Consider the following 15076-nt stretch of genomic DNA (forward strand, 5'->3'; position numbering starts at 1 on the left):
AGCCAGCCGTCCTGGAGCGTCCCCAATGTCCTGAATGGGCCTGTTTTCATGTAACAGTTATGTAACTAATTTACTATTATTGCTGATATATCGATATTGCAATGTCTATAATGTTGCAGGGAACCCTAGATCCGTCTTATTGCCCAAAATCAAACCTTTGGAGTCACGAATCTGACCTTAATCTCATGATTGCAAGGCAGGTACAGCAAGGTTCATTACAGGGAATCTGCATGGGACCCCAAAAAATAAATTTTTAATGAACAAATAAAAAAATAGAAAAACTCTAATCCTAACTATCAGGTATCCTCAGTCTCGGTTGATGATGAGGGGCACAAGGCTGCTACACACACTTTCATTTGCATGGTGCAACTATTGGGAGTGGGAGTAGCATTACTTGTCCTTCCAGTGAACCGGCTGATGACGTTGATGCTATTGATGAAGAGCCATATGATATCTAATGGTTTTACTTGTGCAGACAAACTGATATAAACCATTTGGATTTGTCTCTATGTTTGACATCTGACATAAAATTATTAATTAGTTGAACTCTTATGAATTTAACTTTGTACGTCTTTTGTGCAAATAGTGCGTGTATATATCTGAATTGACAACTTAGGTTAAAATATAAAACACAGGTGGTTGTATGAGAAATGTGCACAAAAAAACTCTGCGTGAAGTCCTTGAAGGGTAATAATGAAACTTATTGAACACATCTAGATTAATTATGGGATAAATTTGCAAGGGCACGTTAAATGGACATGTCTGACATGCAGGTTATCTAGGGTGCTTGGCATGAGAACAATACATGAGAAAAAATGCTTATCATGTTTGGTAATTTTTTGAGCTTTTACACATTATAAACTTTCTGGTCCTTGAGTTCGATGGCTTCATGCAATCAATTGCTAACAAATTTGCTAGAAATTGAATTCAATTGGTCATTTGGTTCACAAATGAATTTTTGCCAAAATTGGCAAATTTCATTTTTATCCTTAAAAATTCACTGAATTTCCAATCTGTATGATAAATTTTCTTCTGCATTTACACATTATAAACTCTTTGATCCTTGAGTTTAATGGCTTTATGTAATCAACTGTTGACAAATTTGCTAGAATTTGAATTCAGTTGGCCATTTGCTTGACAAATGAATTTTTGCCAAAGTTGGCAATTTTCGTTTTTATTCTTAGAAATTCCCTGAATTTCCAATCCATAGCTTATTATTCTGTGAAATTTGTGACATAGGGTTCTAGTACAACATTATTGGAAGGGTTCTAGTACAACATTATTGGAAGGGTAAGGCACACACTCAGCTCTCACACCCATAAGTCCTCCCTCTGGTTCATTAAAGCATAATAGGGAAGTGACATGCACTCAAATATTGGCATACTGAGAATGTCTCACAGATGTGGATGTTGATTCTTCATTTCGTTTCTTTGAAAACAAGCTTTGCTTTTTGAAGGGGAATTAAAATCTACCATTCTTTCTGCATAGTCATCTACATACACATGAATGTAGAATAAGAGTTAAAACAGTTTTCAAATCTCTTACTTGCTTATACACAGCTTGACAATAGATCTACTTACTCTGTTGATGTTTTTGTTTTATCTTTTCTATTAATGGAAATCTTAAAAACCATGATGCCTTTTGGGTGATAAGTAGATTATTTCTGTGATTAGATGCTAAGTCACAGGATACGGCGATTTTCATGGATGAGGTTCGAATTTAATCGAATTTCAAACTTATATAAAAAAAATCGAATTTAATCGAATTTCCTCTATAAAGCACTGCTATCCGCCTCTAAACACAACTCAGCTGGTCGTGGGTATTCTTCGTATATGCTTTGTATCTATTGGGTCATGGGTGTCTGCAACTGTTGGGTTGCCCTCGGATTTTCTCCAAGAAGGGTTGCTATTCTGATAATTTATTAAAAGTATACATATATTTAAAAATAAACAAAATTATAGAAGGCGAATTTTATCCGAATTTTTTTTCGAATTTTTCTCTTGTCGAATTTCATCCGAATTTCATGGCTGTCGAATTTGAATTCGAATTCGAACCTTGTGACTTAGATTAGATGCATTCCTGTGTACTTTCTTGCTTATCAGTTCTTGACTAAATAATAGATACAGTTAGGGTTTGAAAGTTGCTAATTTTACACTATATTGGAGGTTGAAGATAATGATCTAGATGTTTGCAAGATAAAGTCAACTACATTAAAACCAGAGACCTTGGCTTATGATTTTTCTTGGACTAAAGGTGTCATATCCATGAATGTTCATTTGACATTATGCACTGTTTGTAAGAATACTTAAAAATTTAAAATGAATTAAATTATCCATTGGAGAAGTTTGAGTTAGGAATGTTGCAGAAGTTGGTTTTCACATCGCACAAATTAGCTGTTTGTTACACAATCGCTCTTATGATTTTCTCTTTTTTTTTTGCAATATTGTGTAGTTAACATTTTTGAACCTTTGGTTTATGATTTCTCCAAATTGGAATACATAAATCCTTCTGTGATTAGGATAAGACTATTAGGTATTCCGTCTTTTAATTATCTTTATGTTATATTCACATTAAATAGGAAATTATTTTAGTCATCAAGAAATGCCAATTATGAGAGATTGTAGTAAGATCTATTCCCTTGGGCCTTGACAGGTCCACCTCAACTCAATAAAATTATAAATGCTTCATACTAGCCTTCAAATTTTTGGCGAAGGCCAAGTAACTTAGAGCATGAAAAATGTATTACATAAGACAAATTGCTTGGCACCATATTATGATGCAAATACAGGTAGGATGCAGCTTGGAACTGATGTCACAAGAAGTGGCACCAGGGATTAGTTTTTGGCCCTAGTACTTATTCTAGTTGCATTCAGTGGCTTTTGCAATAGTTGCTTGCTATGTCTACACATATTTTTGGCCTTGGGGTTTTCATTAGCTTATGGGACCACCAGACACAAGTCCTTAATTGTAGATTTTTCAATTGCTTATGGTCCTCTTTGCAACTTTGACATTTTTACTTTTCCCCTTGTTCTTGGCAACCATTTTGGCAACATGGCTCGTCCTAGAAACTCTCTGTGGCTTGACTGTTAATCTGAATACTGGCAGGATTGTTTACGTAGTTGTCATCTGTGGTGGTATCACATGCCATATCTGAATTATCATATCTATGCCAGTAATCCTGTGGTGTCTACAACTTATGTGAAGAATCTAGAGCCCACATCTTAATTGCAGTTTAGCCAACAAAAGGATTAACAACCTAGTGGAACTGGTTTAATAGTGTTGTAGATTATTCTGTAAATGTTATTGCAATTTCCAATTTAATGAACAAGTTATATGCAAGACGGTAAATTTTAAGTTTTTGGTATTATGACTATGACAATAATATTATTGTCTTTCTTTTGCTGCAGGTATGGAGGATGAACATGTATCGATTTCAATGTCATCCCCTTTCTTTTGAATGATGTATATATAGGAAGGTAGTCACGATCCACTCGGTGTTTATGATAACTAATCGATGCCATTGTAAATGATAACAGATCGATATAAACACACTCGATAATGAATCGGTATCAAAACGAACAAGCTCGATTACTAATAGCATTACATATGCTATCGGGTTAATACCCCGATAGTATATTAATGCCGATTCATAAATGAATCGACATTAATATGCTATCGGGTTACTAGCCCGATAGCATTTAGATCGACACTTAACTATGTTAAGCATGCCGTCGATCTAATCCATCTTTATCCAATATCAATATCATAATCAAGATCAATGTTATAGTTTGATAAGCATATTCAGTTCGGAAAGCATAAGTCAGATAATCTAATAGCATAGATGAGTAAACCAAAACAGAATAGAGGAGATTAACGGGTTAGGAAAGTCTTATCTTGCAGAAGCTACTAATGCATTAACACTCCCTCTTAGCTTTGGAAGATAGATAAAGTAACCTGCATCACATTTCTTTTTCCATAATGTCAGTCTCCAAGAATATATATCATCTATACATATGATATGAAGTACCATCAGGACATAATATACAAATATAAAACATCACTCTAAGCATGTGACATAGAGTATCACCTAATCATGTGATATAAAAGATTCATCATTTCATTATGACAAGATATCACCTAAACACGTGATATCAGTATTGCCTAAACACGCAATACTAAGGATAAACATATGAGGATGGTTAGATTCTCATCTTATCCAGGTTGTGATATGTGCACAAATATTTTATACAAATGTTTTATCACAACACTATCATGGCACATCCATGACATACCAGAGATCCAACATGATAACTGGTTTAGAGAATCATAAGATCGTCACCTTATGATGTCTACATACAAGTGTTCATAATCTGAGAGATTGTCAACTCTTAGATATGAACACAGGGGGTGAAACCCAGAATGTCTCAACATGACAAAAGAAGTTTACACATTAAAAATCTTATTTACAAAGCATATTACATTTCTATCATACCTAAACCTTTTCTGAAGTGATCAACCTTCACTTTGGAAAGTGGTTTGGTCAGAATATCTGCAGTTTGATCTCCTGTACTAACATATTCCAATTTGATCACATTTTTGTCTACCATGTCTCGTACATAATGGTATGGAATCTCAATATGCTTAGATCTGTCATGAAATACTGGATTTATAGAAAGCTTTATGCAGCTTTGGTTGTCACAGTGGATGACAGTGGGTTTCATGGGTTCACCAAATAGTCCCACAAGCAACTTCCTAAGCCATACTGCCTCTCGAGCAACCATGGAAGTTGCAATGTACTCGGCCTCAGTGGAACTCTGTGCTATAGAAGACTGTTTTCTGCTGATCCAAGAAATCATAGCTGATCCTAAACTGAAGCAACACCCTGAAGTGCTTTTCCTGTCAGTCACACTCCCAGCCCAATCTGAGTCTGTAAATCCGTGTAGGTCTAGATCGACTTTCTCATATTTGAGACCAAGGTTTAGAATACCTTGTAAGTATCTCATAATGTGTTTCACTGCAATCAAGTGGATTTCCTCAGGCTCACACATAAACTGACTTAAGGCATTGACTGCATAACAAATATCTGGCCTTGTATTCACCAGATACATCAGAGACCCAATCATCTGTCTGTAGAGAGTAGGGTCAGTGGATTGTGACTCTGCTGATGTTTCCTTAAGTTTATGTAAATTTGTTTCCATGGGAGAGGTCATAGGTCTGCAGTTATGCATTCCGAATCTCTTCAAAATGTCCAAGGTATACCTTGGTTTAGTATAATATTTTCAGAATTTTGCCGTATTTCCAAACCTAGGAAGTAATGAAGGAGTCCCAAGTCCTTCATATCAAATTCTTTAGATAAATCTTTCTTACATTGATTTATGAGGTGATCTTCTCCTGTGATTAGTAAGTCATCAACATATAGAATCAATATTAACATATCACCTTTATTTTGTTTGTAGTAGAGATTTGGATCTGCATCATTTTTAGAGAAGCCTAGTTTAGAGAGATAGGTGTCAATTCTTTCATACCAGGCCCTGGGACCCTGTTTAAGCCCATAGAGAGCTTTCTTGAGTCTGCACACATGAGACTCTGCACCCTGAATTTCAAATCCTTCAGGTTGCTCTAGGTAGACTTCTTCTGAGATCTCACCATCAAGAAATGTTGTTTTAACATCCATCTGGTGCACCTTCCACCCTTTTGCTGTTGCAATGGCTAGTACTGTTCTTACTGAGGTATATTTGGCCACAGGTGCAAAGGTTTCTTCATAATCTATTCCTTCCCTTTGAGAGAACCCTCTAGCTACAAATCTGGCCTTGTGCTTTTCAATACTGCCATCTGCAGCATGTTTGATTTTAGAAAGCCATTTTGATGAAACAACTGATTTCTTAGTAGGCCTAGGAACGATCTCCCAAACATCATTTTTCATAATGGATTGATACTCTTCAGACATGGCATCCTTCCATACTTGATGTTTAAGCGCATCTGATACATTGTTTGGTTCAGCTTTAGAGAGATCATTCATAGTGAATTCATTAGGTCTTTTGCTTTCCCTGAAGGTTCCTGAAGGAGCAACAAACCTTTGAGCTTCTGTTACAGTCTTGGTGGCCCATAGAGGTCTTTTCTTGAGGTTTTCTCTAGGTAGGACTGGAGTTTCACCTATAGTTTCCTCAAGACTCTCCCTCTGAAGCTCAGGAGTAGGATTTTCTTCTATGTTAGGAGTGGGGATATAGATTTCAGGCTCTACTGTACTTAGGGCTCTTTTGAAGGCTAAATCTTCTTCAAAGATTACATCCCTACTAAGTTCGATATTTCTTTGACCATGTATATATATTCTATAGGCCTTGGATGTTTCACTATATCCTACAAGTTTTCCAGAAGGTTCTAGTTTTAGTCTTTTCTCTTTAGGTACATGTATATAGACAGGACACCCAAATATCTTAAAGTGGCTGATATCTGGCTTTAGTTTGGTAAATACTTCTTCCGGAGTTTTATCTTCAAGATGTGAGTGAGGACATCTGTTTTGTATATACACAGCAGTGTTAGTTGCTTTTGCTCAAAGATTGATATTTAGATTCTGATCAAGAATCATGGCTTTGGCAACTTCTACAATTGTCCTATTTTTCCTCTCAGCTACCCCATTTTGTTGAGGATTATAAGGTATTGTTAGCTCCCTCTTAATCCCTGAGTTCTTACAAAAATCTTTAAATAATTTTGATGTGTATTCCCCCCCATTATTAGTCCTCAGGATTTTAATTTTATTTCTTGAGTAGTTCTCCGTCAGTGATTTAAACTCTTTAAACCTACTAAGGATCTCTTTTGATTCTTTACACTTCAGAAAGTAGATCCATGGTTTCCTAGAGTAGTCATCAACAAATATTGCATAATACAAACATTCTCCTAGAGAGGGAACGAACATTGGTCCACATACATCAGAATGAACTAACTCTAAAACTTTGCTCGTCTTCCTAGTACTATTATGGAAGGCACCCTTGATATTTTTACCTAGGGCACATCCCTTGCATGCCTCTGAATGATATTGCTGCAACTTAGGTAAACCTGTGACAAGGTTTCCCATAGATGATAAAGCTCTATAATTCAGGTGGCCTAGTCTTCTATGCCAGACCTCATTTGCATTTGTTGCTTCATGAATTAGGGCTAGGTTGGGCTCTGTGCATAGCTCATACAAATAGCCTTGTCTTTGACCAATGACTTTATCTTTCTTGATGGAAGAATTTCTTGGCCAAGCCAACACCTTGTTCTCCATGAAGGTTACTCTGTATCCGTTATCTTCTAGGGCTGATATGGAGACTAGATTTCTCTTGATGCCGGGGACATATAGTACTCCTTCGAGTTGCAATGATATGTTTGTCTTCAGTTTGATGGTGCAGGAACCAATTCCTCTAATTGGATGTGAGGAATCATCTCCGATGGTTACTTCCTCATCATTATCCTCTGTCATGGTGTCTAGCACTTCTCTAAACCCTGTAATGTGTCTAGATGAGCCACTGTCGATCACCGAGGAGTTAGACTTATTTGATGCATGGCTTGTAAGTGCTGAGTAGAGGACATAGTTCTGGGAGTCATCTTCTCTTTTAGATTTTCTTGCTCTAGCAAATGTGGCTTGTTTGGCTCTCTTTGGACATTTTGCAACAAAGTGCCCGAACTTATCGCACCTATAGCATTGAATATGTGAAAGGTCTCTCTTTGAAGTGTTCTTGCCTTTGATGACCCTTCCTCTTCCTAAATTGCTTCTTCTTGGTTGTCTTATTTGTGTTAGTATTTAGAACTTGAAGGTCTTCGTCTATGTTCTTTTGTTTTATTCCCATCTTGTTCAATCTTGAATCTTCTTGGAGACAATTGTCCCTTAATCTTTCAAACTTAGGATACTTGGACCTTGCACTGATGCCTTGGAGGAATGTACTCCATCCACTAGGCAACCCATCTAGAGTAATGAGTGTTAACTCTTTACTTTGGATCTTGTAATCGAGAGTTGCTAGTTCATCTCTTAGAATTGATATCAGCATAAAGTAGGCATTGATTGTCTCCCCCTTGTTCATGGTGATATGATTTATTTCTCGTTTTAATGCCAGAGTTCGACTTGCATTTGATATCTCAAATGTGCTTTCAAGTGCTTTGCATTTTATAGGCTGTCTGATGTTTTCTTATGATGGGCATTATGTTGTTTCTCACCCCATCAACTATTATTTTTATGGCCTTTTCATTTCCCTCAATCCATGCTGTTTTGTCAGGTTCATTTTCAGGTTGGTCATTTTTAGTTTGAACAAATGAATCCACTTTGTTCTCCTTTAAGATCATCTGGATTCTGAACTTCCAGGCTGAAAAATCATCGCCACCTCCGAGTCTGTCTTTGAATCTGATAGCGCTGGCCATTGGAGAAATGTGATGTAGTATATAACCCTGTTCTTAAATTATTCACAAAATTGAATAGCCTCAAGTTCGATCAATGTGGCTCTGATACGATGTAAATGTTATTGCAATTTCCAATTTAATGAACAAGTTATACGCAAGATGGTATATTTTAAGTTTTTGGTATTATGACCATGACAATAATATTATTGTCTTTCTTTTGCTGCAGGTATGGAGGATGAACATGTATCGATTTCAATGTCATCCCCTTTCTTTTGAATGATGTATATATAGGAAGGTAGTCACGATCAAGTGGCACCTTGATCAGACATGTCTTTTAGACATGTCCGACCAAGATGTCACTTGGTCGTGACTATCAACCGATCCACTCGGTGTTTATGATAACTAATCGATGCCATTGTAAATGATAACAGATCGATATAAACACACCTGATAATGAATCGGTATCAAAGCGAACAAGCCCGATTACTAATAGCATTACATATGCTATCGGGTTAATACCCCGATAGTATATTAATGCCGACTCATAAATGAATCGACATTAATATGCTATCGGGTTACTAGCCCAATAGCATTTAGATCGACGCTTAACTATGTTAAGTAGGTCATCGATGCAACCTAATCCTAAGTCACAAGGTTCGAATTCAAATTCGAATTCGACAGCCATGAAATTCGGATGAAATTCGACAAGGGAACAATTTGACAAAAAATCGGATAAAATTCGCCTTCTATAATTTTGTTTATTTTTAACTATATGTATACTTCTAATAAATTATCAGAATAGCGACCCTTGTTGGAGAAAATCTGAGGGCGGCCCAGCAGTTGCAGACACCCATGACCCAATAGATACAAAGCATATACAAAGAATACCCACGACCAGCTGAGTTGTGTTTATAGGCGGATAGCAGTGCTTTATAGAGGAAATTCGATTAAATTTGATTTTTTTTTATAGAAGTTTGAAATTCGATTAAATTTGAACCTAATCCATGAAAATTGCTGTATCCTGTGACTTAGATCTAATCCATCTTTATCCAATATCAATATCATAATCAAGATCAATGTTACGGTCTGATAAACATATTCAGTTCGGAAAGCATAAGTGAGATAATCTAATAGCATAGATGAGTAAACCAAAACAGAATAGAGGAGATTAACGGGTTAGGAAAGTCTTATCTTGCAGAAGCTACTCATGCATTAACACATTCTACTTCTCCAAGAGAAAACAAAGCATGAGTCGATTTGCGTGCTTAACAAGAGTATTGAAGAAAAGTGAATATGATAGTCTTGTCTGTGCAGTCCTGAAGCAATGTAAGACATGGCGTTTGTGTTGTATCATACATTTTAACCTTATCATAGTGATTTTTTTTAATCCACCCAGTGAAACATGGTTGATTTTCTATGATAGATGTAGCTGAGCACAATGCATTGCATCAAAGATCACGAAGTACAATGATTTTCCACCTCATAAGCCACAAAGAAAATTTGACATCCATAATGACTGCCATGTGTATATATATATAGTCATTTTTCTGTTGCCCTGACATTTGTCCTTGCTCAATTACAAAGATCCAAACAAGTAAATTTTTAAAACTTAGTTACATAAGTACCAATTAATAAATTCCTTCAATAGACATGAATAAATCATGGAAGTTGTTATGGATGTCAAATTTTCTTTGTGGCTTATGAGGTGGAAGATAATTGTACATTGCAAGATATGTATACATGTACATGTATTTATATATTATATATGTATGTATATGTAATATGTATACACACACACACACACATATATATGTATGTACACAATACACACACACACGCACATGCACACACACACACACACACACATATATATATTGCAATGAACAATTATCTCCCACCTCATAAGCCACAAAGAAAGTTTGACATCCATAACGACTGCCATGATTTATTCACATCTATTGAAGGAATTTATTAATCGGTACTTATGTAACTAAGTTTTAAAAATTTAGTTGTATGGATCTTTGTAATTGAGCAATGTCAACCGTCACAACAATGGAAAAATGACTATATATATATATATAGTATACACACACATGGCAGTCGTTATGGATGTCAAATTTTCTGTGGCTTATGAGGTGGAAGATGATTGTACTTTGTGATCTTTGATGCAATGTATTGTGCTCAGCTACATCTATCATAGAAAATCTACCATGTTTAATACATATATCTATCTATAAATACATACACACACACACATATATATGTATGCATGTATTTATGTATGATTTTTCCTTTTAAATACTATCTACTAAGCAAAAGGTTCTAAATTTACCACATATTAGGTGGCATGGTTCGAGCTGCAACATCTGCATTCTCTCAGAATCACACAAATAAAGGATAATCGTAAAATTTCAAGCTATTAAAGATAATCTCTCCCCTCATTAAGAATATGCAGGTTTCCTATAGCTTTCATTTTACAAAACTTCTTAGGCAACTTGCTCCTCCTATGTCAGCCTTCAGAATCCTCTCGGGCACTTGCAGAATGCCTTTCTTTTAGTTTTAACTTTTTTGGGAATCTTCAGCCATCTCAATTTGGTATCCCTGTTCTCAATTTGGTTTGCATGCTGTCTTTTTGAAATTATTATTATCTCTATTACTATTGCTACCTCCCAAAAAGTGATGGAAAGCTTTACATTTGAAGGGACATTGGTTGGTAGAGAATATAATTTGTTTTGATATTACAAAAGAGATGGTAAAGGTCTCAAAACACTTGTGGGGAGAGGTTTTTTTCAGGACTTAAGTGAGACATGAGCTTATTGGATACAGAACACATGAGCCCATTGGATAATATTTGCAATTGTTGATTCACATGAGATGTAATTTTTGTGTACAAGAGAATGTCCAATTGGAGGAGAAAAATGGATATGCTTTTGCTGGGGATAAGACATGTAGGAAAGTCATTACTTAAAGTTGCTTGTTTGAAAGTGATGATTTGATGAAAATTATAGATCTGAATATAAGATTTTTAATCATGTTGATAGTTTTGGCTTACAAAGAGTTACATTGGAAAGATTCAAATATGTATTAATATTTTTGAATTTGTCTCAACGTTGTTATCATAAGTAGTATTTACTATATTTCGAAATATTTATACCTTCTTTTGGAATGCATATCTTCATTTAAATTTCATTTTCACACAAACAACACTACACTCCATTTTTATTGATCTTTTTGCTCTTCATATTTTCCATCTCTCATAAACTTATTAGTGTCGGCTCCTGGAAATATTTCTTTAGTTAAAAGTTTTAGATTGTGTGTGTTCACAGGTTATTTGTCTCCATAGTTCTTGGCTCTCATAACTTATTGTACTGTGGAGTTGTGGACCTAGAGGTGTTCTTTTTGACATTATTAATTTGTGGATTGTGTCTGTTTGCCTATTATTACAATTGAACGCATTGAATTTGTCTTAATATTTTAATTCATCTCAAATTTGATACATCAGCAGATTTGCTTTTCCAAGGATATATGCCTTATCTTAATGAAAATCTTCTTTCTTTTCACATAATAAATTAATAGACTATATGTTTGTTGGTCTTTTTACTCTCATTATATCCCATCTCTCTCAGAACTTACACGATAGTTAAAATTTAAATATTTTTTGACTCTGTGTTCAGGACACTTTTTGCTCTCCATGTCTCCTATGTATCTCATAACTTATTGTCATGTGATCTTGAACTACCTTTCTCTAGGTCTCTCTATTGTCATGACATGCTTTGATTTGAATATCTGTGTTGTTTCATATACCTACCATATTAATCAGATATTTTATTGCCTGTGTGATTGTCATTTGAGCAGTGTCCATGCATACATTGTCTTTAAAGATGCGCAATCAGTAAATGCTGCCTTGTCACGCAACATGACGGAGGTATTTATTACTATCCCAACTTCATTATTTTATTAGCAGATATGTTCCTTCACTTGGGAATAATAATTTACAATATTTTTCTCAAATGTCACTTGTAAATTTAGATTCAGACAGATTAGGTACTTGAGAATGTTTTGTATGTATAAAAGTAAATTTGGATGGATTAGGTTATCACAAATGTTTTGGTTTAGTGTTTACTATTATATAACTTCATCCGTTTAATCTCATTCATGATTGGATGTGGTTTCTCTAGTCTTAGTGCAGTAATTTATTAAAATTGTGTTCCTTTTTATTGCAGTTCAGTGGAAACCACATTCGTGTGGATCGAGCACTTCCACCTCGCAAGAAGCTAAAAGATGGAAATCATTACATCTATGATACAAAGAGGACTCTATTTGTTGGGAATCTTCCATTTGATGTGAAGGTATTGGTGTTGCTTGTTGCTATATAGGTTACAATTTTGAAGTTGGAAGTTTTTTAATTTATAATCTGCCCTGAAGGTTTGTAGTACCACATGCTATTTATTGTGATATAATATACAGGATGAGGAACTATATCAACTATTTGTTGGAATTGCACCTATGGAGTCTGGTGTAGAAGCTGTTCGGGTTATAAGAGATCCTCAAACAAGTATGGGAAAAGGCATTGCATATGTTTTGTTCAAGAGCATGGTAGGTTCTAATGTATGCCTATAAGAAAGAGCATAATTTGTTATACATATCAAGCTCACTTCATCATTTTTCGATAGTTTGATTTGTACTGATGGCTTAATGCTACATAATGTTTTGCTATATGTTTGGAAAAGCAACCTCTTAAATGCCTAAAATGATGCCCACTTCAGATCAAACTAGTAGAAAATGCAAAATGGCTTTCCATTTATGGTTATATGCCCCTGTTTAAATTTAAATTAACCCCGTGCATTAAAAAGATAGTTCAACCATATTCAGGTTTAAAGATATACACTAATAAACACCTTTTGCCTGGAGAAAATGGAGGATGGAAGATCTGATAAATGAATAATTTATCCTGCTAGATGAATAATCAACCGTGTCTATAATAGAAGCATAAAACCACATTATCATGCAAGTAATCATGATTAAACAGTGCCCGTTGGTTGGGGCATGATGGACTAAACTGGCATGTTTTGGATTTGACCAGGTCTAAACTGTGTTTTTTGAAAATTTGAAAAAATTACTGGCTGTAGGATAAACTGTGTTTAAAAGATATCTCTGCAGTGTCTTAGGGTTCCATTTACACTTTCAGTGTGCTGTGTGAATGCTATGAAAATGTAATAGTACTATGCTATCTACAACTATTCTGAAACATGGTATTGCAGCGTTTAAAAAATAATGAAAATTTGAGTATCGATGATGGAGGTAAGAAGTCATCTATGGTTAATAATAGCTCTTCCATGTGATTTGTCCAGAACATTTGAACATCTTTAAACAATGAACATTCAATCATGCAAGAAAACAATAAACTGCCTTTAGCCTTTGGACAAAAAATTTGGGACATATAAAATTTCTTCTCCAAAACTGATGGCTGGTGGGTATAAGTGTCATTAGATTTAACTTTTCCCATTTTCGAGAAATATAGTGAGCAAATAAAATATTGGAAGGTTTTGTGATGGATGGGGCAAAACATTACCTTGTTTTAACATTTAGGATAATATAACTTGAATTTGGAAACAGATCTGTTTGCTAGCAAATGAGAAAACTGTGTCGAGATATATAGAAGATGGGAACACAAGTCTTCATACATCAGAAAATTATACAGAATTATAGTTCATGTATAAACAATAGCAAGCAACTTATTTGAACCAAATTTCCCCATTCTTCTTCCTTACAAGGACAAGGTTGGCCACCCAGGAGGAATGCTTGATAGGGAAGATGATATTGGCTTCTATGACCTTGGTCAACTCCTTCCTCATTAGTGGCTCAATTTTGGGGTTTATTGGCCTTTGCTTTTGTCTAACTGGTTTTGCATCTTGGTCTAGCTCTATGGTATGCTAGGCTAAGCTAGGGTCAAAACCCTTCAAGTCTTCATAGGGCCAAGCAAATATGTCATCATATTGTTGGCAAAGCTCAACAAAAGCCTCTTGCTCGGTTGAGGAACACACCTTGCCCAAGTTCAAGGACCTACCCTCAGCAACAATTGGCTTGTAATCACCCCTCTTTGTAGCCAAGTTCATTTTCTTCTTCAACTAATCATCCGAGTTGAAAATGCCTTCCAAGGTAACTAGACCTTTAGGCAGCTTGTTGGAGTTGAGCTGCATGATTTGATCTCCATGCTGGCCTTGCTGCTTAGACTGATTTTTAGCAGAAAATTCTACTTCATTTTGCAAGAAGTTGATGATTTGCTGATCGCTTTCGAATACTTGCCAATTTACTTGATTGTCTGGGACAGCAAGCCTCACAACAAGCTTGATGTGTTGCTCCTTCTCACTTGCAACATGCACTGATATGTCGAACTGAGCACCAACCGGTGCAAGCCTATCAACATGCTTGTTTTGACCCCTAGGAATGCTCTGGGTATTGAAGGCCTCAAATCCTTCAATCAAATTTCAAACCCTGTGTTTGTATGATTTGAGTAGGTTTTTTTTTGCTACACTTTGGGCTCTAATGTGTTTAACAACCAACTCACTATCTCTAAATGCTTGTAGAGATCTGATCTTTCTGCTTTGTGTAAGTTGGAGACCTTGGATCAAGGTTTCATACTCAACGACATTGTTGGTGCAACCAAATTGAAGCCTAAAAGAGAAGAAATATTTCTCCTGCTCAGTAG

General features: G+C 35.6%; 1 protein-coding gene across 1 annotated transcript in view; it reads left to right on the forward strand.

The window, feature by feature from the left end:
• The window catches only part of LOC131071505 (uncharacterized), a 49372-nt gene that overhangs the window by 24825 nt on the left and 9471 nt on the right, over positions 1-15076 (forward strand). Inside the window, exons 3-5 of the mRNA XM_058007395.2 lie at positions 12223-12292; positions 12591-12716; positions 12835-12963. Coding sequence (XP_057863378.2) covers positions 12223-12292; positions 12591-12716; positions 12835-12963 — 325 coding nt within the window. The remainder of the gene's footprint in view (positions 1-12222; positions 12293-12590; positions 12717-12834; positions 12964-15076) is intronic.

The sequence above is a fragment of the Cryptomeria japonica genome, chromosome 10 (assembly GCF_030272615.1).
Source record: "Cryptomeria japonica chromosome 10, Sugi_1.0, whole genome shotgun sequence".
NCBI classification, from domain to species: Eukaryota; Viridiplantae; Streptophyta; class Pinopsida; order Cupressales; family Cupressaceae; genus Cryptomeria; species Cryptomeria japonica.